This window comes from Ornithorhynchus anatinus, chromosome 16 (assembly GCF_004115215.2).
Source record: "Ornithorhynchus anatinus isolate Pmale09 chromosome 16, mOrnAna1.pri.v4, whole genome shotgun sequence".
NCBI lineage: Eukaryota > Metazoa > Chordata > Mammalia > Monotremata > Ornithorhynchidae > Ornithorhynchus > Ornithorhynchus anatinus.
The window spans coordinates 37021400-37049219 of NC_041743.1; the positions used below are offsets into that span (position 1 = coordinate 37021400).

Sequence of the window (27820 nt, forward strand, 5' to 3'; positions counted from 1 at the left end):
CTCTGGGCCTCAGTTACCCCATCTGTAAAATGGGGATTAAGACTGTGAGCCCCCTGTGGGACAACCTGATTCCCCTGTGCCTCCCCCAGCGCTTAGAACAGTGCTCTGCACATAGTAAGCGCTTAACAAATACCAACATTATTATTATTATTAAATGGGGATTAACCGGGAGCCTCCAGTGGGACCCCCTGATGCCCCTGTATCTCCCCTAGCGCTTAGAACAGTCCTGTGCACCTAGTTAGCGCTTAACAAAGACCAACATTATTATTATTATTATTAAATGGGGATTAACCGGGAGCCTCCAGTGGGACCCCCTGATGCCCCTGTATCTCCCCCAGCGCTTAGAACAGTCCTGTGCACCTAGTTAGCGCTTAACAAAGACCAACATTATTATTATTATTATTATTAAATGGGGATTAACCGGGAGCCTCCAGTGGGACCCCCTGATGCCCCTGTATCTCCCCCAGCGCTTAGAACAGTCCTGGGCACCTAGTCAGCGCTTAACAAAGACCAACATTATTATTATTATTATTATTATTAAATGGGGATTAACCGGGAGCCTCCAGTGGGACCCCCTGATGCCCCTGTATCTCCCGCAGCGCTTAACTAAAGACCACCATTATTATCCCCATTCGCCTGAAGGGAGGCCTGAGGGGCCTCGGCTGAGGCGGGGGGGAGGATGGGTGGAGGGGAAGGGGCACGCGCCGGGGGGTGGAGGGGAAGGGTCACGCGCCGGGGGGTGGAGGGGAAGGGGCACGCGCCGGGGGGCGGGGGGGAGGGGCACGCGCCGGGCCTCGCGGCCACCGGAAGCGGAAGTGGGCGGCGGCGGCGGGGCCTCCTCCCTCAGCGGCCATGGCGGAGGAGGCCGAGGGGCGGCGGCGGCTCCTCTCCGCCAGACGTGAGGGCGACGGGCCGGGGGGGGGGGGAAGGGCCCGGGAGGGGGAGGAGGACAGGGAGGGAGGGAAGGGGGGCCGAACTGTCCATTCCAAGCGCTTAGTCCAGTGCTCTGCACATAGTCAGCGCACCTAGGGCAGCCCCGGGGTCAAAGGTCACCCTCCCCGTCTCTCTCTGTCTCCCGCCGGTGCAGACGAGGCGGCCGTGGAGCCCGCCGAGGAGGCCACCGAGCCGGCGGAGCCCGACATCACGGACCTCTGCAGGGACATGTTCGCCAAGATGGCCACCTACCTCAGCGGCGAGCTCGCAGGTGGGGCCGCCGCCCCTCCTCCCGTCCCATTTACTGAGCCCCGACCCTCTCCGCTTCGCATCATGATAATGGCTGTGGGGAGCGCTTGGTGCACAGCACTGTTCTGAGCGCCGGAGGTAATAATAATAATGACGTTGGTATTTGGTAAGCGCTTACTATGTGCAGAGCACTGTTCTAAGCGCTGGCGGAGATACAGCGTCATCAGGGGGTCCCACGTGGGGCTCACAATGTTCATCCCCATTTTCCAGATGCGGTCACTGAGTCCCAGAGAAGGGAAGTGACTTGCCCGAGGTCCCACAGCAGCCAAGTGGCAGAGTCAGGATTCGAACTCATGACCCCCGACCCCCAAGCCGGGCACTTTCCACTCAGCCATGCTGCTTCTGGGCCTCAGTGACCTAATCTGTTCAGTGTGGGTGAAGACTGTGAGCCCCACGTGGGACAACCTGATTTCCCTCTATCTCCCCCAGCACTTAGAACTCTGCTTGGCATAGAGTAAGCACTTAACAAATACCAACATTATTATGATTATTATTATTAAAGCGCAATTCGGCAACGGGTAGAGACAATCCCTGCCCAAGAGGCCAGCTTCATCTCGACTCCACTGGCGTGTTGGGCTGTTGAGCTTCAAGCCTCTTCTGAATCCTGGCCTTGTGGACTCACTCAAAGACCCACAGCGCTTATGTTTATAACTGCAGTTTTCTTTATCTGCATTGCTGTCTGTCTTCCCCACTCTAGGCTGTGAATTTGTTGTGGGCAGGGAATGTCTCTCTTTATTGTTGCATTGTACTTTTCCATGCGCTTAGTACAGAGCTTTGCAGTTCAGCGCTTTAGAACAGTGCTTGGCACATAGTAAGCGCTTAACAAATGCCATTACAAAAAAGTAAGCGTTTAATAAATACAACTGAATCAATGGACTGGTGGAGTTTATTTTGCGTTAAGAACTTACCCTGTGTCCAACACTGTGGAGAGCTGTGGGGTAAATAGAATACAATCAGAACAGACGTAGGTCCTACCCACATGGTGCTTAAGGGGGAGGGAGAACAGGTATTGAATCCCTATTTTACAGATGAGGAAACTGAGGCCCAGGGAAGTTAAGAGACCTGCCCACATTCACACAGCAAGCAAGGGGCAGAGCTGGTTTTGAAACCCAGGTCTCCTGGCTCCCAGCTAGTCAGTCGATTGTATTTATTGAGTGTTTACTAGGTGCAGAGCACTGTGCTGAGCACTTGGGAGAAAACAACAGACCCATTCCCTGCCCATAACGAGCTACAGTTCTGTGCTGTTTCTTCCCAGGGCACTCTGCAAGATTGTCAGCTTGCCTGTAATACCGAATACTAAGGAGGATTATTATTTTTATTACTATTGAACTAAGTGTTGGGGTGGTTACGAACAAATTGGGTTAGGCATAGTCCCTGACCCACATGGGGCTCGCTGTCTTAATCCCCGTTTTACAGATAACGGGCACTGGGAAGAAAGTGATCCCACAGCAGACAAGGGGCGAGTCAGGTCCTGCTGACTCCCAGGCCCGTGCTCTAGCCGCTGGGCCACACTGCTTCCCTCCCCCTCGTCTCCCCTCCCCTCCCCTCCCTGGCAAGCAGCTTGTCCAGATTGGCTGCCATTCAGTCCATCCTCAAATCCCCAAAACCTCTGACCTGCCTCACAAATGTAAAAGCCAAAGAAAAGGAATGATCGCTCTTCGTTTTCCAGCCACCAGTGAAGACTACAAACTTCTGGAGAATATGAACAAACTGACCAGCTTGAAGTATTTGGAAATGAAAGACATTGCCATCAACATCAGTCGAAACCTGAAGGACTTAAACCAGAAATGTAAGCATTTCCAGTAACCTCTTTACAGGTGATCTTTAAGGTCCGACCGGGAGAGGCAGCGGGTCAAGGAACCTAGCGAGACTTGCGAATCCTGATCGTGAAATGGCAGGATCGAGCCCCAGCCGTCATTCGCGGGGGCTGGCTCCACATATCCTTGCTCTACCGGGTGTCTCTGGGCGGTCGATCAGTCAGTCGGTCCATGATAGCCTCTTTCTTAGCTGCTCGAGGCCTCGCTCTCCCTACCTGGAAAATGGGGATAGTTCTGATCCCCCGTTAAGACATAAGAGAAGCAGCATGGCATAGTGGATAGAGCACGGGCCTGGGAGTCAGAAAGTCATGGTTCTAATCCCGGCTCCGCCACTTAAGTGCTGTATAACCTCGGGCAAGTCGCTTAACTTCCCTTTGCGTCAGTCACCTCGTCTGTAAAATGGGCATTAAGACTGTGGGCCCCATGTGGGACAGGGACTGTGTCCAACCTGATTACCTCGTATCTACCCACCCGATGCCTGCTTTATAGGTGAGGTAATTGAGGCACCGCTAAGGATACGGATCTAAAGGGCGTCGGGATGGGAGGGTACCTTCGTGCTTTGGGGTGGGAAAGCAAGCAGTTTTCCTCTGGGCACCTCAGAGATCGCCTGGCTCACGAGGGTCAGGGAACGTGTCGACCCACTCTGTTATATCATACTCTCCCAATCGCTTAGTAAAGCGCTCTGCCGACAGTGAGCGCTCAATGCATATGATCGATTGGCGGGCTCTCCGGAAAGAGGGAAGTCACTCCCCATATTGGACCAGCTCCACGCTGGCACCTTTTCAGACAGTGGATGGTTGGTTTCGGCCGGTCGGCCCGGCGGACTCCTGACGTCAGCCGAGTTGACGGGTCAACCGCTCAGCCCTCGGAGGGATTTTCAGCCCGCCGAGCTGAGCCCCGTGCAGGGCGGGCTGAGCCCCGGGCAGAAGGACTAAGAACCGGATCCCGCGTGCAGCGGGATTGTCCGCATCCCCCCGTGGCCCGGCACGACCGAAACGTGTCCGGATCGGGTCTCGTGCCCTCCCGAGAGACGAGCGAGTCAGCGGAGACGCCCGGTGAAGCCGGGTCGGAGGGGGACGGGGGCGGGCGGGGGGAACGGGGAGGCTCGTGATCGGAGAGGCCGAGCTGGGTGGTCGCGCTTGTCTTTGAAGATGCCGCACTGCAGCCTCACCTGGATCAGATCAACGCCATCGAGGAGCAGGTGGCCTCTCTGGAGCAGGCAGCCTACAAGCTGGATGCGTATTCAAAGAAACTGGGTAACTATTGTCATCTAGTGATCCCCGGTTTCCCAAGGGGCCCGGCCCCGATGGCTATCGGCCTGGATTTCCTCCCCTCGATCGGTCGCTCTGCAGAGCAAGCTTTGGGGGCGGGGGGCGGGGCAGAGGGCGGGCAGAGAGGGGCGACCTGAGGAATTGGAGAACCAGCGAGCCGTTGCGGGCCCTAAGTGAGTCTTTTGGGGAGGCACTGTTTTAAGGAAAATCCAGGTGAGCTAAGCTTTTGGTGCTCTCCTTTTATTCTTAGCTAGTAGCATGAGAAGTAGCGTGGCCTAGTGGAGAGAGCACGGGCCTGAGAGTCAGAAGGACCTGGGTTCCAGTACAAGCTCCGCCACTTGTCTGCTCTGTGACCTTGGGCAAATCATTTCGCTTCTCTGGGCCTCAGTCACCTCTTCTGTAAAACGGGGATTAAGCCTGTGAGCCCCATGTGGGACTTGGGCTGTGTCCAACCTGATTAGCTTCTCTGCCCCAGCACGTATTACAGAACTTGGCCCATAGTATGTGTTTAACAGATACCATAAAAAAAGTGAGACTATTGGTAAGGAGTTTCTGTTTGGTGCAGAAGTGGGTGGGCAACCATCCCTGCCCAACTCACTTCTCCATCCACTGGTTTCTGGCCCAGAAATGGAGGGCCACCATTTCAGAGGAGCGATCTTGGTTGGTAGCTGTAGACAGGGAGCTGGAGAGGGGATCCAGGATTTGGGTTCTAATACGGAGCCCTTACGAGGGCGGGAGCGGGCTCGACCGCGGAGGGTTTGGGCCGATCCTGGCAGGGGGAGAGCGGAGGAATCCGTACGTAGCCGGGCTTGGGGTGGAGGCTCTGCCCCTGGGAGAGACAGGCCCTTCTCTGTTCTCCTGGAGGACAGGTGGCCGGGGCTCTTCCCTCATGGGGAGCACTCCAAGCCCGCTCTGTGAGGTCAAATTCTGGCTCTTGTGTCCGGATGCAGCTAATATAGCCAAGGGAACTGTCGTTTGCCTACCACAGTCCAGAGAAGCAGGGAGGGAAACCCTCCCTCCCTCTTGTTGGAACTCAGCCTGTCCCTGGTATCTCTTGAGCGCTCACTGCGTGCTGAGCGCTGTACTGAGCACCTGGAAGTTTCCAGTGGGGCAAGTGGAGAAAACTCCTGTCCTCAAAGAGCTGACTAGTAGGAGGTCAAGTGGTTTTGGGTGGCCGGCCCCTAGACCCCTTGGGGCCCCATCCGCATTTCCGCCCCTGGTATCTGTTGGATGCTGTTTTGGGGTCGGTGGTCCGGGGGTTCCCAGCGCCACAGGACCTCAGGCCTCGGAAGGGCCTGCGGGCTGAGCTGGAACGTTCGGAAACACTCAGCTCTTCAGAAGTTCAAAAGCTCTAGCGGGCGGGGGTGTAGACAGAGCGGGGCTCTCCCCCGGGAAGTGACGACGACAAACCCAGTTTGACGAAAGAAAAATCCCTAGACTTGTGTCCCTCGTTAGAGATTTCTGACTGAAGTGATCTCCCCCTGCAGAAGCCAAATACAAGAAACTCGAGAAGCGATGAAACACCTTAGGGGACCGCGACTCTCTTTCCCGGTGGGCCAGGATGTTGTGGAAAAACAGAAGCTCGGGACGGATTGATTGGCGCAACCCGGTAAAAGGGCCGAAAGCCACTGCCCTCCGGAGAAGCCCCAGCCCGACGGACGGACTTAGCGGCTCCGGGTCCTCCTCCGAGACTCTGGGGCCTCTGCCCACCCCACCCCCGGGTCTCGTGCTCCTCTCTTTGGTCCTCGGGAAGGACTCAGCCAGAGCTCAACTTGGGTCCCACCGACCCCCGGTACCCGAGGGGGTGGCGTGGGCTGTTTCCCCGACACTCTGGGCATCCAGTCTTCCCACCAACGCAGAGACTCTCTTCTAGTTATTTTGCGTGCAGCTCGGCTTTGGTGTGTCCTAATCTGTCTATGCCCGTAACGGTGCTACCCTGTTGCCGGTGATCCCAGATCAGACGTGTGACTGTGACCGGCTTGGGTCTTCTAATAAAATGTTGCTCTGCTCCTTGGTGACCGGAAGCAATTAGTGGTATTTATTGAGTGCTTACTATGCGCAGAGCTCTGTACTAAGTGCTTGGTAGAGTACGGCGCAACGGAGTTCCCTGCCTACAGCGAGGTTTCGGTCAAATAGCTCGGCATTTTACAAGTGACCGATATTTCTTGGGTCACGAGAGGGGGGGTTATCCATCTTATGGATCAGTCCCAACTGTCTCCATCTACAGATTTCACTGCCCTGGAATATCTTCCCGTCACAGACAGATACTGCTTCTCCCTGCAGTCCAGACCCTCTCTCACGCTTGTATTGGTTTCACATAGTGTTTATCTCACTGTTCCCCTCCCCCTCTCCGTTGCCGCACCATTGGTTGGGGCGGGGGAAAGGGCGACTTCCTTATTTCAGTTTTCTGAAGAAGTAAGATATTCCAGACCTCTCCTTCCGGGCCCGGCAGGGACAGGGCTTAAAGAAAGGGCCACTGTTGGAGTTTATGTGCCCCGAGGAAGTTTAAATTGATGGAGTCGCACCCGCCGCCCTCTCCGGGATCCCTCTCCCGACTGCGGCCTCTTGGTGTTGGGGCCCGTTCTGGAGGGAGGGGAGAAAGGCCTTGTCTCAAGTACCGACAAGCCCCATTGTAGAATTTTGAAAAGTTGGCTGATAGGCATTTCTCAGCCTGTCCCCGACAAGGCCGCCTGCAGGGAGATTTTTTTCTCTCCTAGCAGAGGGTCTCGATGGCCTGGGAATCTTCTCCTCAACTCTTGTAGCCCATGGGACCCTAGGGCTTATAGCAACCAAAACGAGGCCATCTGAGGTGAGATGGAGTGGGAGGACGGGGAAGGGGAGCAGTGAGAGCCGGGGGTCAAGGAGAGACGACAAGCGGCCTGTGGTAAACAGGTACCTTTTTCCACCCTCCCTTCCCTCAGCGGGAAACCTGGGGACAACAGGAAGTCCTCAGGAAAAGTGGGTAGCGGTGGAGCTTAAGGGACTTATTCAGAAGTAGTTGAGTGGGATCAAGCCTGTGAGAAAAACAGTAGGAAAACCTGATTTTTTTTAAAGTCCCAGGGAGCCCAGAAGACAAGCGTTAGAACCCCGGAGGTAGGGCAGAAGAGGGAGTTGGGGAGAGATAGGACCATTTAACCCTAGGTGGAGGGCTTGACCAGGGGGTCGGATTTGGGCAGGAAAATCCCCCAAATTTGGGGATCCGGTCTCCTCTATTTCAGTTTTTTGAGGATTATCACGATTTGAAGACCCAAGTGAAGGCTTTTGACTTATTAAAGGTCAAACGTTGTTGTCTGAAGTGCACACACCATTTTAGCCAATGGGTAGCTATCGATCCTATATTTCTCTAGCCCCTGCTGTGTGCAGAGCATTATATGATGCCAGGGAGGGTACAATAGAGTTAGTAGACTCATTCTCTGTCTTCAGGGGACTGTGGGAGGTGGGCGAGACACACTAAAATAATCTAAATGTAGGAACAAGGGAAATGGATATTTAGGATGGTGCTTAAGTAATAGGGATCGTGCCACGAACCACAACTGATGTGAGTCCACAACTGTGTGGTTGATAATAATCACATGATTTAAGCGCTTACTATGTGCCAAGCACCGTTTTAAGCACTGGGGTAGAGACAAGGTAATGAGGTTGTCCCGCGTGGGGCTCACAGTCTTAATCCTCATTTTACAGATGAGGTATCAGGCACAGATAAGTTGTGACGTGTATCTACCCCAGCACTTGTTACAGTGCCTAGCACACAGTGACCGCTTAAATACCATAAAAAAGGTGCTAGGGTACTAACTGGGATAGTGGAGAAATTAACCGAGAGATTTCGAAGAAAGGCCGTTGAAAATGCTGCATGAGATAAGTGGCCTAGTGGCTATGAAGGAGGAAGCAGTTTTAGCCAAAAGGGAGGGTGACGTGTGTCATCGAGTGTGATGGGAAACTTGACTGTAGGCTCTAGACTCCAAGCTTGCTGTGGGCAGGGAATGTGTCTATCGGAGTGCACTCCCCCAAGCGCTTAGCCCAATGCTCTGCACACAGAAGCGGTCAGTAAACACAGTTGAAGGGAGGTAAATGGAGGAGGGGATTTGGCAGGGAAGAGGAGGAGTTCTGTTTGGCACACATTGAGTCTGGGGGATCAGCGAGGCATTCATGTAGATCTGCCTTGGAGGCAGGAGAAATGCAAGACAATAGAGGGATGAAAGTGGGGGGCCAGCAAGGTAGATGTGGGACTCAGCTGGGAAGGGCTGGTAAATTAAAACCATGGAAACCCCAATGAATCTGCACAAAAACGAAGCACAGCAGTTCCACTTATGTCTTATCACTTATGGGACAGTGATGTCCCATCACCTAATGCTTGGGGTGGCCAAAAATTAGAGACATCGTTGTCGTTGACTGGTAATTTACCACCCTAAAGATGCAGCGTGGCTCGGTGGCAAGAGCCCAGGCTTGGGAGTAGAGGTCATGGGTTCGAATCCCTGCTCTGCCACTTGTCAGCTGTGTGACTGTGGTCAAGTCACTTCACTTCACTGTGCCTCAGTGACCTCATCTGTCAATTGGGGATGAAGACTGCGAGCCTCACGTGGGACAACCTGATTCCCCTGTATCTCCCCCAGCGCTTAGTGCTCTGCACATAGTAAGCGCTTAACAAATACCAACATTAATTAAAATGGGGATTAAAACCGTGAGCCCCACGTGGGACAACCTGATCACCTTGTATCCCCCAGCGCTTAGAACAGTGCCTAGAGCACACTGAGCGCTTAAATACCATAAAAAAGGGTGCTAGGGTACTAGCATTGGGGGGGTGTAACCGGGATAGTGGAGAAATGAATCGAGGGATTTTGAAAGGCCGTTGAAAATGCTGCGAGAGAGAAGTGGCCTAATGGCTATGAAGGAGGAAGCAGTTTTAGCCTAAAGGGAGGGTGACTTAGCACGTAGTCAGCGCTTAACAAATACCACCGTTTATTTTTTATTTAAATTGCACCAGGTGGAGGAAAGCAGCAGCTGCCCCATGGCCACAGGGGGGCGTGCCGAGTTTACAAGTGGACTGTGCCATGTGAGGGTCGGGGGGGGAGCAGACGATGACTTTTTCTCCATCTCTCTGCCCTCCGGCCGCTGGCCACCCTAAAATATTTCTGATTTCATCACTCTGCAGCTAGTTCTCCCTACAGCATCTCCGAACTAAGGGGGCGGGTAGGCGGGACCGGCGCCCCTCCCGTCCCGGCCGAACCCTCCCTTTGGTCCCGCCCCCCGGGGCGCGGCTGAGCGTTCGGGAATGTCCGGGCTTGTTCCTCGGCCCTTTCCGTAGGTCCGTCGGCGCAGGCGCGGAGGCCGTTTCGGTCGCCGGCGCCCGAGCCCTTACCGCGCTTGCGCAAAAGCCTTTGGGTCCCGGAGCTGGCTCGGGAAGGACCGACCCGCTCATGGCTCAGCGACCCCTGCGAGTGTAAGTGACCCGGAAGCGGAAACCAGGGGTCGGGGGGTGGCGGGGACCCCCCCCTCCGGGTTGGCTCGGCCTTCCCCAGCGCTTAGTACAGCGTCCTGCACGCCGAGAGCGCTCAGTAAATAGCCCCGACTGACCCGGGGTCAGGGCTCAGGTTTTAACCCCAAGGGACACGAGTAGTGTAGAGGCCTAAGTGGTTAGTACACTGCTCTGCACGTAGTAAGCGCTCAGTAAATACTATTGAATGAATGGTATCTGTTAGGCGCCCACTACGTAATAATAATAATGACGTTGGTCCCTGTTAAGCGCTTACTACGTGCCAGGCACCCTGCTAAGCGCTGGGGTAGATGCAAGTTAATCAGGTTCGTTCATTCAGTAGTATTTATTGAGCGCTGATTATGTGCAGAGCACTGGACTAAGCGCTTGGAATGGACAATTCGGCAACAAAGGCCATTTCTGCCCCTTGGCGGGCTCACAGTCTAAATGGGGGAGACAGACGGACAAAAACAGGACAATTTAATCACGTTAAATAGAGTCAAGGGGATGGGCACCTCATTAACAAAATAAATAGGGTAATAAAAATATATACAAATGAGTACAGTGCTGAGGGGAGGGGAAGGGAGAGAGGGAGGGAGGAGCAGAGGGAAAGGGGGCTTAGCTGAGGGGAGGTGAAGGGGGAGCAGAGAGGGAGCAGAGGGAGTGGGGCTCAGTCTCCATCCCCATTTTACAGACGAGGTGACTGAGGCACAGAGAAGGGAAGCGGCTTGCTCAAGGTCGCAACAGACAAGTGGTAGAGCTGGGATTAGAACCCGCAACCTCCGACTCCCAAACTCTTGCCGCTAGGCCGTGCTGCTTCTATTGTAGAGGCCTAAATAATCATTTTCATGGTATCCGTTAGGCGGTTACTGTGAGCCAGGCCCCCTACTAGCGTTGGAAGGGATACAAGCCAATCAGGTGAGACACAATCCCTGCCCCGCATGAGGCTCGTAATCTTAATCCCCATTTTGCTGATGAGAGAATTGAGGCCTGGAGTAGGGAAGTGACTTGCCCAGGGCCACACAGCAGACAATAATGTTGTTAAACACTTACTAGGTGCAGAGCACTGTTCTAAGCGCTGGGAGAGATATAGGGTAATCAGGTTGTCTGTCCCATGTGAGGCTCACAGTTAATCCCCATTTTACAGATGAGGTAACTGAGGCACAGGGGAGTGAAGTGACTTGCCCACAGTCACCCAGCCGACAACTGGCAGAGCCAGGATTCGAACCCATGACCTCTGACTCCCAAGCCCAGGCTCTTCCCACTGAGCCACGCTGAGGAGCCAGAGTAGGAAGGCCCGTAGTTATTTTTCCACAATAGGGTGCATGGGTTAAAAAGCAAAATAAGTGGATCTTTACGGTTCCCTAATGATTTTTTAAAATTATATTTTCTCCAACGGCTGTGGGAAACAGCAGCCAGACTTGACTCCAGTGTACACAAGGACTCACCCGCCTGAACAGGCTTCAATCAATGGAATTTATCAAATGCTTATTACAGAATAAGTGGATCCATTTCCTGCCCATATCGAGCTTACCTTCTAGAGACGAGCTTACTTGATTTCCCCTGTCCAATCAGTAAATCTGCTGCGTGAGCTTGAGCAAGTCACTTAACTTCTCTGTGCCTAGTTACCTCATCTGTAAAGTGGGGATTAAGGTTGTTAGCCCTGTGTGAAGGACTGTGTCCAGCCCGATCTGCTTGTATCTTACTGAGTGCGTACCATGGTGCAGAGCACTTTATTAAGCACTCGGGAGAGCACAGTACAACAGAATTAGTAGACATAATCCTTACTTATAATGAGTGTACAGTCTAGAGGAGTGTTAGATGATCCCTGCCTTCAAGGAACTTCGAATCCAGTGGGGAAGAACAGGGCACTAAAATGTATTTTATATGTAGCCAAATTAAAACGTAATGTGTAAAGGCTAGAATAGTCCCATAATCAATGGCCGGTGGGAATTTGTGATGCGGAAACTTGGAACTTGGCAATACGTTTCCTGAAAATCAACTCTAAATTTGACTTTTTTTCAGAAGATAGTCTAGGAAAGACCTAGGGTGGAAATAGACCGTATTTATTTTGGCCTGTAGTATGTGTTCCCTAAACACCTATTCACTTAGCTCCTCGATAGAACCGTTCGGCATCATATCTTGTATTTATAGTGGGCTTTTATTTTCCTGCTGCACTTTCACATCAGATGATCAATTGACCCATTTTCATCCTCACCACATCCCTGTGTGATAGGGAGAAGCAGATTTTCTCCCTGTTTGACAGGCGAGGAAAAGGATAAGAGAAAGGCTAAGCGACTTGTGAAAGGTCACAGCAGGGTGGGGTTAAAACTGGGACTAGAATCCATTCAGTCGTATTTATTGAGAGCTTACTGTGTGCAGAGCACTGTAGTAAGTGCTTGGAATATACAATTCGGGAACAGATAGAGACAATCCTTGCCCAACGACATGCTCACAGTCTAAAAGGGGGAGACAGACAAACAAAACAAAACAAGGTCTCCCAACTCCCAGCCCCAAGGTCTCAGCAGAGGTTCTCTGAAAAGAAATGTCACTTTCTGGCTTGTAAGAAGCTGCTAGAGATGAGAGTAAAAATCAATGAAATGGCATGTTTTCTTTTATACTGAAATTTAAACTAATAGATTTGTAAAAGAAAAATAAAAAAAAAATCCAGTTCTGTGGAAACTTACTTGCTGAATTACTTTTCACTTCATTTTAAAAAATCACTTTCCCTTCCTAGATTGGCCTGTGGAGATGTGGAAGGAAAATTCGATGCGTTGTTCAACAGAGTACGAGCCATTCAGAAGAAAAGTGGAGACTTTGATGTGAGTTTTCATTTGACAGCAAATTTTACTGGTATTGTGAGTCAGTAAACAGTTTTGCCCTGTTAATTAAGGTTGTTGCCGCACTCATTTAGCTTGCTAGTATGTCTGGCACCCTGTTCCTCTTCAGCCGATCAATTTTATGGGATGGAGGAGCTGCGTAGCCTAGCGGAAAGACCGTAGGACTCCATCACTTTCCTGCTGTGTGACCTTGAGCAAGACACCTAACTTCTCTGGGCCTCATTTTTCCCTATCTGCAAAACAGGGATTCAGTACCTGTTCTCCCTCCCGCTAAGACTGTGAGCCCTATGTGTCCAATCTGAATCTACCCCAACAGTAAGCACAGTGCTTGGCATATAGAAAGTACTTAACAAATACCTGATGCTGTTCTCAGTATTTGGGTGCCTGCTACTCTGAGTATGCAAGGCAGATAGGGGTGTATGCAGCCAATGGGCGGGAAATGTGTCTCCTAACCCTGTTGTATTGTACTCTCCTAAGTGCTTAGTACAGTGTTCTGCACATAGGAAGTGCTCGGTGAATACCATCGATTGATTTTTGGCACCTAGGACCTTCTTAGAACCAACCTGCTAATCCTACACCCAAGTGCCGTCATGCAGCAGGCGGTAGCTTTGATACCGCTTACCACAGACATTGTGTCTCAGTTAACATAGGTCCCCGGCCCACAGGGAACTTACGCTCTAAATGGGGGAGGTGAGACACCTAGAAAAATGACTGGAATCAGAACAGCACTTCCCTGAGCCTCAGTCCTCTCATCTGTAAAAGGGAGATTAAGCTTGGGAGCCCTTAGGGGGACATGGACTGTGTGGAACCTGATTAGCTTATATCTATCCCAGCGCTTAGTAGTGAGCTCTTAACAAATACCATAATTTTTTTTTAAAAAACTATTTGGGGGACTCAGAATAAGTGGGATCGCCGATAGGATGGCAGTTCAATCGCTTGCTACTGCTTCCATCTTTTGCCTTTGAGCGGACCGTTCCTATCCTGTCTAACTTTGTCCTCGACCTTGATTCTGACCTGTTTTCTAACCTCATTTTAGCTGCTGTTGTGTGTAGGCAGCTTCTTTGGCTCCAGCTCAGATGCCGAATGGGAGGCCTACAGGAAAGGCGTCAAGAAAGGTATGCGAGCAGTCGCTGTTGTTTCGTGCTTGGATACCAATGGCAGAGTCAGCCGGGCAGAAAAGAGAATCAGACCCTGTCTCTGCTGCACGTGGGTTTATTACCCAACCCATCAGTGGCATCTTTCGAGCGCTTACCGTGTGCCGAGCACTCGACTGAGTGTTTTGGAGAGGACAGTAGAGTTGGGAGGCATGATTCCTGCCCTCAGGGAGCTTACAGACTGGCGGTGGAGATGGATGTTTAAGTAAATTGTAGTTTGGATTTGTTGGGCTGAGGGTTGGGTGAAAATCAAAGTGCTTAAGGGTTATAGGCTTGGAGAGCCTGCCTGATGCAGAAGGGCGGGTGAAATCCAGTGGCTTGAATCCCTTGGTTGGGAGTTTCTTTTTGTTGAGGAGGTAGAAGAGAAACTACTGGAAGTTCTCGGGGAGTGGGGGAACTTAGACTGAGCGGTTTTGTGGAGGAATGGTCCAGGCAGCCGAGTGAAACGTCACCTCCTTTTCCCTCTAGACTGTGAGCTCGTTGTGGACAGCGCGTAGCTCTCCCAACTCAGTTGTATTGTACTCTCCCAAATGTTTAGTACAGGGCTCTGCACACAGTAGGTGCTCAGTAAATACCATTGATTGGTTGACTGGCCTCAGCCCCAGAAAAGATGGCGTATCTGCCAGTTGTAGACAGAACCCAACTGGCCTAAGGTCTCTCTTCTTCAGCGTGCTTTCACATCGTGTCCCTATCCGTAACCCCAAAGGGCCCGAGATCGACTCTTTCAAAGTGATTTTTCCTTCTCCGGGTTCATTTTGGAGGCAGGGAAGTGTTTAAGGGTGTCCATGTGCTCCGATGGGAATGCCAGGTGTGTCTGAACCCAGGGCGGGAGGGAGGGACCGGGAGGAGAGGGAAACCCAGGGGAGACCTGGGGATTTTCTCTCTTGCCGTGGTTATCGTTCTCCTGAAGGAGAAGAGATCTCTTTCTCCCGCGTCCTCTTTGGAATCCAATCCCGGAAGATAGCAGTGTCTTTGGTGTCTGTGTCTCCTCTTCCCCAAAGCTCCCATCCAGACTTATGTGCTTGGTGCCAATAACCAGGAAGCAGCCAAATATTTCCCCGATGTCGATGGATGTGACCTAGCAGAGAACATAACTTACTTGGGTATGTATTCGAGACCGTGGAGATTGGCAGGACCGGAGGGGGGTTGGGGTGGGAAATGAGAAAGAAAAAGCCCTCTGGATGTCAGGTAATTGACATTTTAAGAACTAAATCCTGTCGGTTCCACCTTCACGACATTGTTAAAATCTGCCCTTTCCTCTCCCTCCAAAGTGCTACCACCTTGGTACCATCATTTATCCTATCCGCCTTGATTACTATATCAGCCTCCTGGCTGACCTCCCAACCTCCTGTCTCTTCCCCACTCCAGTCTATACTACACTCTGCCTGCCCTGATCATTTTTCTACAAAAACGTTCAGGACGTGTCTCCCCACTCTTCAAAAAACTCCAGTGGTTGCCCATCCACCTCTGCATCAAACAAAAACTCCTCACCCTTGGCTTCAAAGCACTCGATCACCTTGCCCCCTCCCACCTCACCTCGCTATTCTCCTACTGTAGACTAGCCCACACAATTCAGTCTTCCAACGCTAACCTTCTCACTGTGCCTCGATCTCATTTATCTCGCCGCCAGCGCCTCGCCCACGTCCTGCCTCTGCCCTGGAACGCCCTCCTTCTTCAAATCCGACACAATTTCTCTCCCTCCTTTCAAAGCCTTGTCTAAGGCCCATCTCCTCCAAGAGGCCTTCCCTGACTAAGCCCTCCTTTCCTCTCCCACACCCTTTTGCTTCGCTCCAATTTGCTACTTTTATTCATCCCCCCCAGCCAGCCCCATAAGCACTTGCATACCTATCCATAATATATTGATTTATATTAGTGTCTGTCTTCCCCTCTAAACTGTAAGCTCGTTGTGGGCAGGGAATATGTTGTCGTCTTATATTGTACTCACCCAAGCGCTCAGTACAGTGTTCTGCACAAAGTAAACGCTCAATAAATACGATTGAATGAATGAATAAAGCCAAAGAAGACTGCATATGGTACCAATGCTACCATAAACCACCCAGTCTCTTGAACCTCCCACTCACTCCTTCGGCCCGAGAGGAGAGGGGAACCTGTCCCCCGCCCCCACCTCTTCCCATCAGTTGAGGATCCTGCCTCTGAAGCAACAGAGCCACCGAGCCCCGTTCACCCATTGCTCTGGGGAATGACCGTTCTTGTGGTGTCTCGGGAAACTGTTCTCCCCCGTAGCCTCCCCTTTGATCCTGCCTAACATCTGGCCGGGGGGGGCGGGTTTCCCTCAACGTAGGTCGTAAAGGTGTTTTCACGGGAGCTTCCGGATTGCAGGTTGCCTACCTCAGCGGAACAGAATCCTCGGCTGAGCCCGGCCCGTCTTACAGTTTTAGTGCCAAGGATGTGACGGCCCTGAAAGCGTCTCTCTTGTCGACGTCCCAGTTTAAAGGGGTGGACATCCTGCTGACATCGCCGTGGCCCAAGGATGTGGGGAACTATGGGAATTCTCCTGTGAGTCCATCGTGCACATGCTCTCTCTTTCTCTTTTTTTTTTTCTTTATCCATTTGGAATTTTCAAGGGCAAATTCTGTGGCCAGTTAGGAATGGACTCAGACCTGGGTTTTTCCAAGGTCTATACTGGATGTCTCTCTTTATTCTGGAGAGGGGGAAAAAAATCAGGTTTAGAGGATTCTGTGATCTTTCAAAAACAAATGATCATTTCAGGTTGGAGAAGAGGGTAGACTGTATGAAGTTGGCAAAAGTGGAATGATAGTTTTAGGAACTCTCCCAAGCCAAACCCTTATCCACCTCTTGCCAAAGACTCTTGACTGCTCTGCCTCTTAAATCTCCAAAGTCTATAGAAAGCCAAACGTGATTTCATAGTTTGACGGCTCTTGGGGGATTTCCCAAACAATTATTCAGGGGCACTTGTGGCCCGGCTCACACACTCTTTCCCCCTCCCCCAGTACCCACCGAGTTTATTTATAATCAATCAACGGTACTTTGTGAGCACTTAACGATGTGCAGGGGACTGTTGTAAACCCTTAGGAGAGTCCCAGACAACAGAGCTTGTAGACACGTTTACCTTCCCACGAGGAACTTAGTCACATCCGTTTGTGGTGGTGGGAGCCTTATGGTTCCAGAGGAGAGGGTGGTCCCGCGTCGGAGAGAGCTCAGTAAAGAGCAGAGGACAGCGAGGTTCTTGATGTTAACGGCAAGATGGTTCACTGACTGAGGCCCTGCCCTCTGGGAATTTTCATTCTATCTGATTTAGCGAGCCACTCCGCTTTATTGATACTTAGATACCAGACCCGCTAACGCCATGCTTTATCAGCTGGTGGTACTGGGCCACTGGTGGTATTCCCTCAGGTCGGGTCTACCGCCCCATCACACCAGCTGAGGGAGAAACTGTGGAGATGAGGAAAACCACCGGTTTCTTGGGGCCCTTTGGGGTCAAAAGGGATCAAAACTGGGTTCACGTTACAGGCTTCACCTAGAACACAAGATCTAAATGAGAAGCAGCCTGGTCTAGTGGTTAGGGCCCGGGCCTGGGAGTAAGAGGACCTGCATTCTAATCCCATGTGCATGCTGTGTGATCTTGGGCAAGTCACTTAACTTCCTTGGGTTACCTCATCTGTAAAATGGGGATGAAGTCTGTGAGCGCCATGTGGGACAGGGACTGTGTTCAACCTGATCAGCTTGTATCTCCTCCAGCGCTTAATACAGTGCAGTACATTCTTAACAAATGCCGTGCAAAAAAGCAAAAGAAAAATCCCTTTCACACACTTACTGTCTCTCACTCGGGTATGCAGGATTGCTTTGATTTTAGGGCTCCCAAACTGAAAGATAAGAAGCAGCACCCTTAGCACTTGATTCTAGTCGCTTCTCTTCCCGATTTGCCATCTTCTCCCTTGGCCAATATAAAAGAGGATCCTGAGACATAATTGCACCATCGGTCTGGAAACTTTCAGTACAGATCAATTAATGGTATTTATTGAGTGCTTACTCTGAGTGGAGCGCTGTACTAAGCACTAGAGAGACTATAATATGAAAGAATCGGTAGACATGATCCCTGCCCACAGTGAGCTTCCAGATCCCGTGGCCCAAACTTTGGTGCTCAAGAGGACAAGCAGGATTTTCTCGTCTGTAGGACTCAACGTCCGCCAGGTCACCCTGGAAGTAAAATGTCGGCTTCCGTTTTCCAGGGAGAAGTGGATACCAAAAAATGCGGGTCGGCCTTGGTGTCCAGTCTTGCCACGAGCCTCAAGCCGAGATACCACTTCGCCGCCCTGGAAAAGATCTATTATGAGAGACTTCCTTATCGGTGAGTCGGGACCATAGAGCATTTTGCCAGTTTATTGGTTCTGTAGGGAGTTGAATATGTAGTGTTTCCATATTTTTCGCATGTTGGTCCGATAGCCCCACACCTCATCGTCTCCTAGAAAAGTCAAGATTATTCAGTTTTCAGCATTCAGATAGGCACCCCCTTTTTTTTCTTAAACGTTTTCAGCACTGACTCGGGACTGTGTTCTCTCTGGCTCGGTGCCTACTCTGGGAGGCACTTTTTTATGGTATTTCTGAAGTGTTTACTATGAGCTAGGCACTGTACTAAACACTGGGGTAGATACAAGCTACTCAGGTTGGACTCAGTCCTTGTCTCACGTAGGGCTCACGGCCTTAATCCTCATTTTGCAGATGAGGTAACTGAGGCCCAGAGAAGTTAAGTGATTTGGCCAAGGTCACACAGCAGGCGGGTGGTGGAATTAGAACTCAGGTCCTTCTAACTCCCAGCTTGGTGATCTGTCCACGAGGCCATGCTGGTTTTCTGTGCTCCTGTGCCCAACTCCCTCTCAGCTGGAGTCCCGGGGACCCGAAACCTCAGTGGGACTGCCCCATGATAGCATCACTGTGGGGTGTCGTGCCTGCCGGCAGAAATCCCGTAACACTGGGAAAGGGCATGAGGAAGCGTTAGGAAAATGTGGCCGAGAAGCTGCGTGACCTAGTCAATAGAGTACGTGGGCTTGGGAGTCGGTGCCTCAGTTCCCTTATTTGTAAAATGGGGATTAAGATTGTGAGTCCCATGTGGGGCATAGACCGTGTCCAACCCGATTAGCTCGTATCTACCCCGGCGCTTAGTACAGTAACTCACAGTAAGCGCTTAGCAAATCCCATAAAAACAAAAAAAGCAATGGTTCGTTCAGATCCGGCCCTCAGAAGTGCGCTTGGCATCACGGAACCATCCCGTTTTTGAAAGGAGCCAAGCTAACGGGAGAGAGGGACCCCACCTTTTTGACCGATTCTTTTCCCCCCCGAGTGTGGGACGAGATGCCAGTCGGCGGGGAGCTGACTGGCCACTGGGCCGTTGTCCTGTCTCTCTCATAGCAACCATGTAGTCCTACAAGAAAACGCCCAGCACGTCACCCGCTTCATCGCTCTGGCGAGCGTCGGAAACCCAGACAAGAAAAAGGTAGGAATCCGCTCCCTTCTCTCTCCGTCACGTCGGCTCCACGTGGGGCGGGGATTGCGTCCGACCGGATTAGCTCCTATTTTTCCCCCGGTGCTTGGCACAGAGTGAGTGCTTGACAGGCACTGCGGTCGTCTTTTGACCCCTGAAACTCTGTATCCCAACTGACAGCTCTGGGATGCTCGAGGTTCTCCTCTGAGCCACTGTGAGTTCGAAGACCTCCCAGTACCAATCAGCTCAACCCTCCCGTTGCCTGTCCTCGCGAATTCAGCAGATCAATTCTAATTTAGTTGACCGTGGCCGCTTCTGTTGGTGATTATAATTGTTCTCTCTGATCTACACTGAGGTCCCATGAACTAGATATGACGGAATTCTACTTTCTGTGTCTTCAAAGTATCTTTATGCCTTCAATCTTCTTCCAATGAGCCTAATGGATGGGGCCGAACTGGTGAAACAGCCACAGGATGTCACGGAAAACCCGTACAGGAAATCCGGGAAGGAGACGGCCCGAGGAAAGCAGACCCCGCTCTCTCAGGTAAGGTGACCTCACGCGACCTCGCTCCTGGGAAGCACGCCTAGCTTGGGTGTCCTATTTTTATAATATATTTTTATGCAGTGGGGTATGATTATAAAAATAATACTTAAACCGTGAGCCCCGTGCTGGAAAGGGACAACGTCTGCCCTGAGTAACATGTATCTACCCCAGGGCTTAGAACAGTGCTTGCCACTTAGCAAGTGCTTCACAAATACAATAATGATAGTACTTATTAAGCACCTACTGTGTGCCAGGTATGTTCAGTACTAAACGCTGGGGTAGAGACAAGATGATCAGATGGAACACGGTCCCTGTCCCAGACGGGGCTCACGGTCTAAATAGGAGGGAGTAGAATTTTACAGATGAGGAAACTGAGACCTAGAGAGGTAGAATGACTAGCCCAAGCTCACTCAACAGACAAACGGGAGGGCCAGAATTAGAAACCACGTCCTCTGACTCCCAGGCCCGAGCCCGAGAAGTGTCTCTTCATGATGAGAGAGGGGAGTTGAGCTAGGAGAAAATCCATGTGGCCAGAAGAAATGGGTGTTTGACCTTCTGGGTGCTGGCAAGATCACTTTTCTGTGCACGTTTGTGTCTTTGCAGGAAGAACCGGCTTGCCAGTTCTTTTTCGACTTAAGCAAACAGCAGGGAAAGAAGCGCCCGTCCTCGGGAGAGGGGAACCACTCTCGTCCCAAGCAACTCCGCCCACCCCGTAAGTTCTGGGGCACCCTGGGACCTTGTGGATCGTCGCCCCACCTGGGTTAATTTGACGTTCGGGGAGGGGGAAGATGAGCCCAGATCTGCCCTCGTGGGTCCAGACCCGATCAGGAATCTCCCTGGAGCGAACGGCTCTGGGACCTCGCAGTCACCCCACAGTTGCTCCTTCAGGCCCCCTCACCCTGCCCAGACGAGGCTCTGATGCGAGGAAGGAAAGGCTCTGGAACGAAGAGGGTCCGGGGGTGGTCGGCCTCCCCGGTCTTCATCCGGGAACCTCTGACGGCGGTGTTTCGGGTCTGTCTACTTGTTTTCCCAATGCAGCTCAGCCGCCAGGACCCTGCTGGTTCTGTCTCGCCAGTCCCGACGTAGAGAAGCATTTGGTGGTCAGCATTGGCACCCACGTGAGTCCCTTCTCCCGGGGAGCTCGTGTTCCGGGGGACGTCGGCCCTTGCTCGATCGGTGGTCATTTTTGAGCCCTTACTGTCGCAGAGCACTGTACCAAACGCTTGGAAGAATACAATACAACAGAGTCGGTATACACATACCGTGCCCACAGTGAATTTACCGCTAGAGGACCTTAACCGACTGAGTCCTCCTTTCTCATACTCCCCGTCCCTTCTGTGTCACCTCTGGATCCTTGCCTCCAAACAGTTGATATTCATCCCGCCGTCAGCTCCGCAGCAGCTAAGTATATATCGCCTAGAGGCAAGAGTCCTGGCTTGGGAGTCAGAGGACGTGGGTTCCAATCCTGCCTCCGCCACTCGTCTGCTGCGTGACCCCGCCTTAACTTCTCTTTACCTCAGTTACCTCATCTGTAAAATGGGGAATAAGACTGGGAGCCGACTGTGTCCAGACTGATTACCTCATATGTACCCCAGTGCTCGGCACATAGTAAGGCTTAACAAATACCATAATAATTATCATTATTATTATCCCTAATTTATTTTAATGCCCATATCTAGCTGTGATGTCTAAGCCACTTGTGGGGAGGGAGCGTGTCTACCAACTCTGTTGTTATCGAACTCTCTCAAGTCCCCAGTAAGCGCTCAATAAATAACATCGATCGACCAGCTGCCGGAGATGCCCGAGCACATGGTCGGACGATGAGGGGTGGCTGTGGCCGACCTCTGGTTCGCTCTTCTCGTCTCCCTTTCTCGGCCCGCCCTCTTGCTTCTAGACGTAAGGTCGTCGTGGGCGGGGGATGTGTTCCTTGTTTCGTCGTATTCTTCCGAGTGCTTAGCACGGTGCTCTGTATGCAGTAAGCACTCAGTAAATACGAATGAATGAGTGAACTCTTCCAGGCCGAGCCGGCCCCCTCCCGTCCTGGGGAATGGTAGACACCGACAAGACCCCGGGCGTCCGGGCTCTCGAAACTAGCGCCGTGTTCTCGGCCCTCTGTCCCGTCCCAGTGCTACCTGGCCCTGGCCAAAGGCGGCTTGACCAGCGACCACGTCCTCATCTTGCCCATCGGACACTTCCAGTCGGTGGTGGACCTTTCGGCGGAGGTGGTGGAGGAGCTGGAGAAGTACAAGGCGGCGGTGCGGAAGTTCTTTCAGAGCAGAGGGAAGCGGTGTGTGCTGTTTGAGCGGAATTACAGGAGCCATCACCTCCAGCTGCAGGTGCCGCCCAACCCCGCTCTTTTCCCACCATGGTGGCGGCGCCCCCTTTGTGGCTGATTTGTTAAAGTTTCAAATGGGCCCCGGGGCAACCACACAGAAGGCAGAGGAGCCGGAGAGCCTGGTGGCGGTGAGCTCTCTTCCATCAGGAACTCCTTGGCTTCCACAGGAAGCAGAAGCTGTCTTCTCATGAGTTTAAGTCCTTACGGGCAGGCCGTCCTGTCCGAGATGAGGAAGACTTGTGCTGAGGGGTGTCCTGCTCACCCCCGTGATGGCGTCTGCTACCCCTCGGGGACCCTGCCGACGCTCGCCGGTCTCCCGCCACGGGCCCAAACCCGCTGTTTCTGCTCTCCTCAGATAGTTCCTGTGCCGCTGGACCTCTGTACAACTGAGGACATCAAGGAAGCCTTCATCGTACAAGCTCAGGAGCAGCAGATTGAACTCCTGGAAATCCCAGAACACTCGGACATTAAGCAGGTAAGGCGGGCCGTGTTTCCTCGCTGCAGTACAGGGATTCAGTCCCTGCTCTCCCTCCTTCTTAGACTGTGAGCCCCATATTAGACACCCCCACTCTCCACTCCACCCAGCCTAGCCAGCCCCTCGAGAATTCAGGTTCATATGCCATGCCCCGAATGACGGAAATACCATTGTTTACTTGGGGTCTGAGAGCTTACAGCTTCATCTTACGGCTCAGGGAACGGGTTGGGGAACTGGGGGGCCCAGAGAGGTTCTGGACCAGGACATGTTAGTTCAGGTCTTACGCGACCAGCTCTTAAACTCCCAACGTCCCGAGCCAGAGAGCCTTGAATAATAATAATAATGTTGGTATTTGTTAAGCGTTTACTATGTGCAGAGCACTGTTCTAAGCGCTGGGGTAGATGCAGAGTCATCAGGTTGTCCCACTTGAGGCTCACAGTCTTCATCCCCATTTTACAGATGAGGTCACTGAGGCTCAGAGAAGTGAAGTGACTTGCCCAGCTGACAAGTGACAGAGCCGGGATTCGAACCCATGTCCTCTGACTCCCAAGCCCGGACTCTTTCCACTGAGCCATGCTGCTTCTCTAATAGAACTGAGGGAGAGCAGTGGGGGTCCGGAGCCGGCGGGGGCAGGCAGTTGGGGCGGGAAGGGGCTGCTGGGAGGTGTTTCGTCTCTAGGACTCTTTTGTATTTTAACCTGACAGAGCTTCTCTCCTAGATTGTGCAGCCTGGCGTGCCCTACTTTTATGTGGAACTGGACACAGGAGAGAAGCTTTTCCATAGAATCAAGAAAAATTTCCCTTTACAATTCGGAAGGTTCGTGTCTCTTCTGCATCCTAAGTAACTTGTGGGTATTTATGGAGAGTTGAAGCCTTTTTTTCTTTCCCCTGAACACCCACTCTGGGCAAAATGAAACTGAAAGGGAAGTCTCTCCCCATGTAAACATCTGTGTTCTCTTCAGACAGGTGGACTGTTGAGAAAAAGAGCCGCAACTGTAAAGGCTGTACTGCTCATTTCTCACCTTTAAATTTTAATTGATCAGAGAAATAAAATCCTAAAGGCAGGCATGGCCGCAGGTAGATGAAATCATTTGACTGCACATCGATCGGTCAAGCTGGTATTTAATCGAGCACCGTATTGAGCAGTTGGGAAAGTACAGAACAATAGAGTTGGTAGCCACGGTGCCTGCCTGTAAGGAGTTTACAGCCTAGAAAGGGAGGTGGACGTTGAAGGAAATTATTTTTTTTTATTCCATCAGCTTCTCTTCAGTCACGTAGGGAGGCCTGAAAATCAGGACATGAGCAGTGCCTTAACGGATCAGGCCAGTGGTCTGTTCATCTCCCTATTCCGTCTGCGGCAACGGGCCTCTGACGACTAATGGTATCTGTTAAGTGCTTACTATGTGCCAAGCACTGTACTAAGCTCTGGGGTAGGTACACTTTGGACAAAGGCCTTGGGTGAACTGGGTGATTGTAGCCCTCCTTGGCAGCCAGGCAGAGTTGATACAAAACGCGAAACTGGTACGGCTCCTCCTGTAGAAAGGCAAGAGAGAGAATAACTTCGGGTTCGACTTCTTAGTAGTCCGCATTTTCAAATTGAAACCCAAAACCTCACCATCTCCTGCTCTCGTTTTGGGTGTGACTCCCGTAGGTGGGCCCTGCCCAACCGATCAGTCGTATTTATCGAGCGCTTACTGCACGCAGAGCACTTCTGTCTCCGGTGCCCCCATTGCCGTGGCTAGAACGCCATCAGAGGAGAGCCCGGGAGACGGGTGTTTGGCTGCGTTTCAGCCGACCCGCCGATCTGGGGAACGGGAGGAGCGAGCTAGTGTCCGGGCCCGTTCTGCGACCGAGCCCCGTGATGCCGAACTCCGGCCTCTTGGTGTCCTTCGCAGGGAGGTGTTGGCCAGCGAAGCCATCCTCAACATCCCCGACAAGTCCGACTGGAGGCAGTGCCGGCTCGGCCGTGAAGAGGAGGTGGCACAGTCTCGGCTCTTCAGGGGGGACTTCCAGCCCTTCGACTTCGCCCTGGATGACTGAGGGACTGACTGGGGCTGAAGAGGCTTCTCCCCTCCCCGCATCCCCCCTTTGTAAACCTAGTCAGCCTGGAGACGCCCAGGAAAGGGGTAGTTGGACTTTTAAGGTCACGCCTGTCTCCCAGAAGCGTTCCTGGCACGTTGCCTCAGAGCCGTGGCTGGGATACCCCGGAGTTCTTCGGTACCACGTGCCCCTCCTCTCTCCCTCTCCCTGTGGGAGGAGGCGGTGGCCATTTGCGGGTAGTGGAAGAGCCGGAAGATCTCTCCCCCTGCTTCTGGCCGAGGAGAGTTTGGCAATGAGGCGCGCGGGACTAAAGCGCAAACTTGGAGGCAGAAACCCGTTTTAGCTGACAACCCGCCCTTGTCCCATCTCCGGGTACCAGCAGCTCCACCCTCAACATTTCATAAGTTTTTAACCACAAGAATAAACTCCCATTTATTTTATTATTATTATTATTATTTTTTACACACGGTCACTGCTTGCTTTTTTGCCCGAATAAGTGAAGTTTTGCATTGCTTTGGAAAGTCGGGCATTTCTTTGTGATGATCCCGCGAGTCGTCGTTAGTAGCATGAAGACCTTTGAATATTTGCAGAATGCTTATGTGATTTTTCACTGGACGCCTCGGCCGGCCGCTGCTTGGAGGCCAGTCAAGGATTGAAATGCTTTTCTGTTTCAAGTTCCATCTGGGACTCCCTCCGCCCCTGCCTACCGCGACTGGCCTTGGTTCAGTCTCTTTCAGGAACAGAGGAAATAATAATGATGATGATGATGATGATTGTGGTAATTTGTAAAGCACTTACCATGGGACAGCCACTATAATGAGCACTGCGGTGGATACAAGCAAATTGGGTGGCCGCCTGGCCCATATGGGGCTCACAGTCTTCATCCCCATTTTACAGATGAGGTAACTGAAGCACAGAAAAGTGAAGTGACTTCCCCCAGGTCCCACAGCAGGCAAGTGGCGGAACTGAGATTAGAACCCAGGTCCTTCTGACTCCCGGGCCAGTGCTCTATCCACTAGGCAAGTGAGCTGGCTTCTAGCTCTGCCCTTGTGATGAGGTTTGGGCTCCAATCCAAGTTGAAAGAATGCTTTCATAAATACTGTTGATGGATTCAAATACTGTTGATTGATTCATGGTTGCCCCACCCCCCGTCACAAGAGGGGAAAGGGAGGCAGGTTTATTCAAGCCTAGGGAAGAGGGCCCCTTGAAGACTGCATGGAGCTTGGACTCCTGTCCAAATCCGAGCAGGATAATGGACAACTGGGGCAGGATGAGGATTTAAAGCACAATTTAGATTTGGAGGGGGTAGGCCCGGATGGAAGAGCAGGGTTAGGTCAGTTCCTTCCTCGAGAGTTTCCTCGGACAATCGAGGGAGTCACCGTGTTACCGAGGAAGTGTGTGAATGGAGCGGAGGCAGGTTTGCAAGGTGAAGATGACAAAATTAGGGAGTTCCAACTGGTAGTTTAATGCTCTGGAAATAACCGGGATCTCGTTGACATTTTCCTTGCTGCACATGGCTCTGTGAGGAGATCTCTGTTTCATATCATTTGATATATGTCCTTGGAATGGCCTTCTCCCCGGGCCCCCGTGTCCTGGGCCAGAAACTTGTGGGCCGGGGCCAACTTCCTGCTGCCTCATGGGCCTCTCCGCCCTTCTTTCCCACCCCAGGTGGGTCCAGGGCTATGCAGGGCAGATCAGGAAACAATCCTGCTCATTTGAGCCCGCTTAGGTGGGATGTGGTCCATCAATCGATCGAGTTGAGAGCACAGTGCGTGCAAAGCACTATACTAAGCGATTGGGAGAGTGCAATGGAACAGCTGATAGGCCTGTTCCCTGCCCACAATGAGCTTGCAGTCTAGAGGAGGAGACAGACGTTAATATAAATTATGGCTATGTATGTAAATGCTGCAGGGCTGAAGAAGGGGTGAGTAAAGGGAGCAGATCTAATCAATCAGTCCTAGGGAGAGGAGCTTCAGGCTGAAGCGTGTGACCTATTGGATAGAACACGGGTATGGGACTCTGAGGGACCTCAGTTTCTAGCTCCTGCTCTGTCACATTTGGCTGTATGACCTTGGGTGAGTCACTTTACTTCTCTGGGCCTCAGGTACCTCATCTGTAAAATGGGGATCGAGACTGAGCCCCTTGTGGGTTAGGGAGTTTGTCCACCCTCGTTCGCTTGAATCCACCCTAATGCTTAGTACGTTGCCTGGCACATAGGAAGGGTTTAAGAAATTTTACAGATGAGGACACCGAGGCCCAGGGAAGTAAAGTGACTTGCCCGAGGTCACAACAGCATGACCTTCTGACTCCCAGGCCCGTGCCCTACCCACTATGCCATGCTGTTTCTCTTCAGTTCCTGGCACATAGTAAGCACTTAAATGCCATAATGATGATGATGATAATTGTTGTTCCCTGGCTTAGTGGCAAGAGCCCGGGCTTGGGCATCAGAGGTTGTGGGTTCTAATCCTGCTTCTGCCACTTAGCTGTCTGACTTTGGGCAAAGCACTTCCTTTCTCTGCGCCTCAGTTCCCTCATCTGTAAAAGGGGGATGAAGACCGTGAAGCCCCACATGGGACCACCTGATGACCTTGTATGCCTCCCTCCCCCCCCCAGCGCCCCAGTGCTTAGAAGAGTGCAGCGTGGCTCAGTGGAAAGAGCACGGGCTTTGGAGTCACAGGTCATGGGTTCGAATCCCGGCTCTGCCACTTGTCAGCTGTGTGACTTTGGGCAAGTCACTTAACTTCTCGGTGTCTGTTACCTCATCTGTAAAATGGGGATTAAGACTGTGAGCCCCACGGGGGACGACCTGATTCCCCTGTGTCTACCCCAGCGCTTAGAACAGTGCTCGGCACATAGTAAGCGCTTAACAAATACCAACTTCATCACATAGTAAGCGCTTAACCAATGTCATCGTTATTATTGTTCTGACTCCCAGGCCCATGCTTTACCCACTATACCAAACTGCTTCTGTACCCTTCCTGGCACACAGTAAGCACTTAAATGCCATAACAATAATAATACTAATTGTTCCTTGGCTTGGTGGCAAGAGCCCGGGCTTGGGCGTCAGAGGTAATGGGTTCTAATTCCCCGCTCCGCCCCTTGTCGGCTGAGTTTGGAGAAGCCACTTTTCTTTTCTGCGCCTCAGTCCCCTCCTCTGTAAAAGGGAGATGAA

At 52.0% G+C, this 27820-nt stretch overlaps 2 protein-coding genes and 1 non-coding gene across 3 annotated transcripts; all 3 read left to right on the plus strand.

Annotated features, from left to right (window-relative positions):
• The first annotated feature begins 829 nt into the window (after positions 1-829).
• Positions 830-6358, plus strand: BLOC1S2 (biogenesis of lysosomal organelles complex 1 subunit 2). The gene is made up of 5 exons (XM_029081486.2): positions 830-898; positions 1088-1204; positions 2912-3031; positions 4211-4315; positions 5818-6358. Exons 1-5 carry the CDS (start codon positions 853-855, stop codon positions 5847-5849), a joined length of 420 nt encoding a protein of 139 aa, XP_028937319.1. The 5' UTR covers positions 830-852; the 3' UTR covers positions 5850-6358.
• A 3300-nt stretch (positions 6359-9658) lies between these two features.
• CWF19L1 (CWF19 like cell cycle control factor 1) lies at positions 9659-25094 on the plus strand. The gene is made up of 14 exons (XM_001513021.6): positions 9659-9767; positions 12538-12622; positions 13677-13755; positions 14796-14897; positions 16097-16311; positions 18006-18124; positions 19183-19267; positions 19659-19799; positions 20403-20511; positions 20838-20917; positions 21926-22135; positions 22490-22609; positions 23328-23425; positions 24504-25094. Exons 1-14 carry the CDS (start codon positions 9745-9747, stop codon positions 24646-24648), a joined length of 1611 nt encoding a protein of 536 aa, XP_001513071.2. The 5' UTR covers positions 9659-9744; the 3' UTR covers positions 24649-25094.
• On the plus strand, positions 22164-22303 carry LOC114817579. Its single transcript, XR_003765441.1, has one exon. It is a non-coding gene; the product is annotated as a small nucleolar RNA SNORA12 (small nucleolar RNA).
• Positions 25095-27820: the final 2726 nt, after the last annotated feature.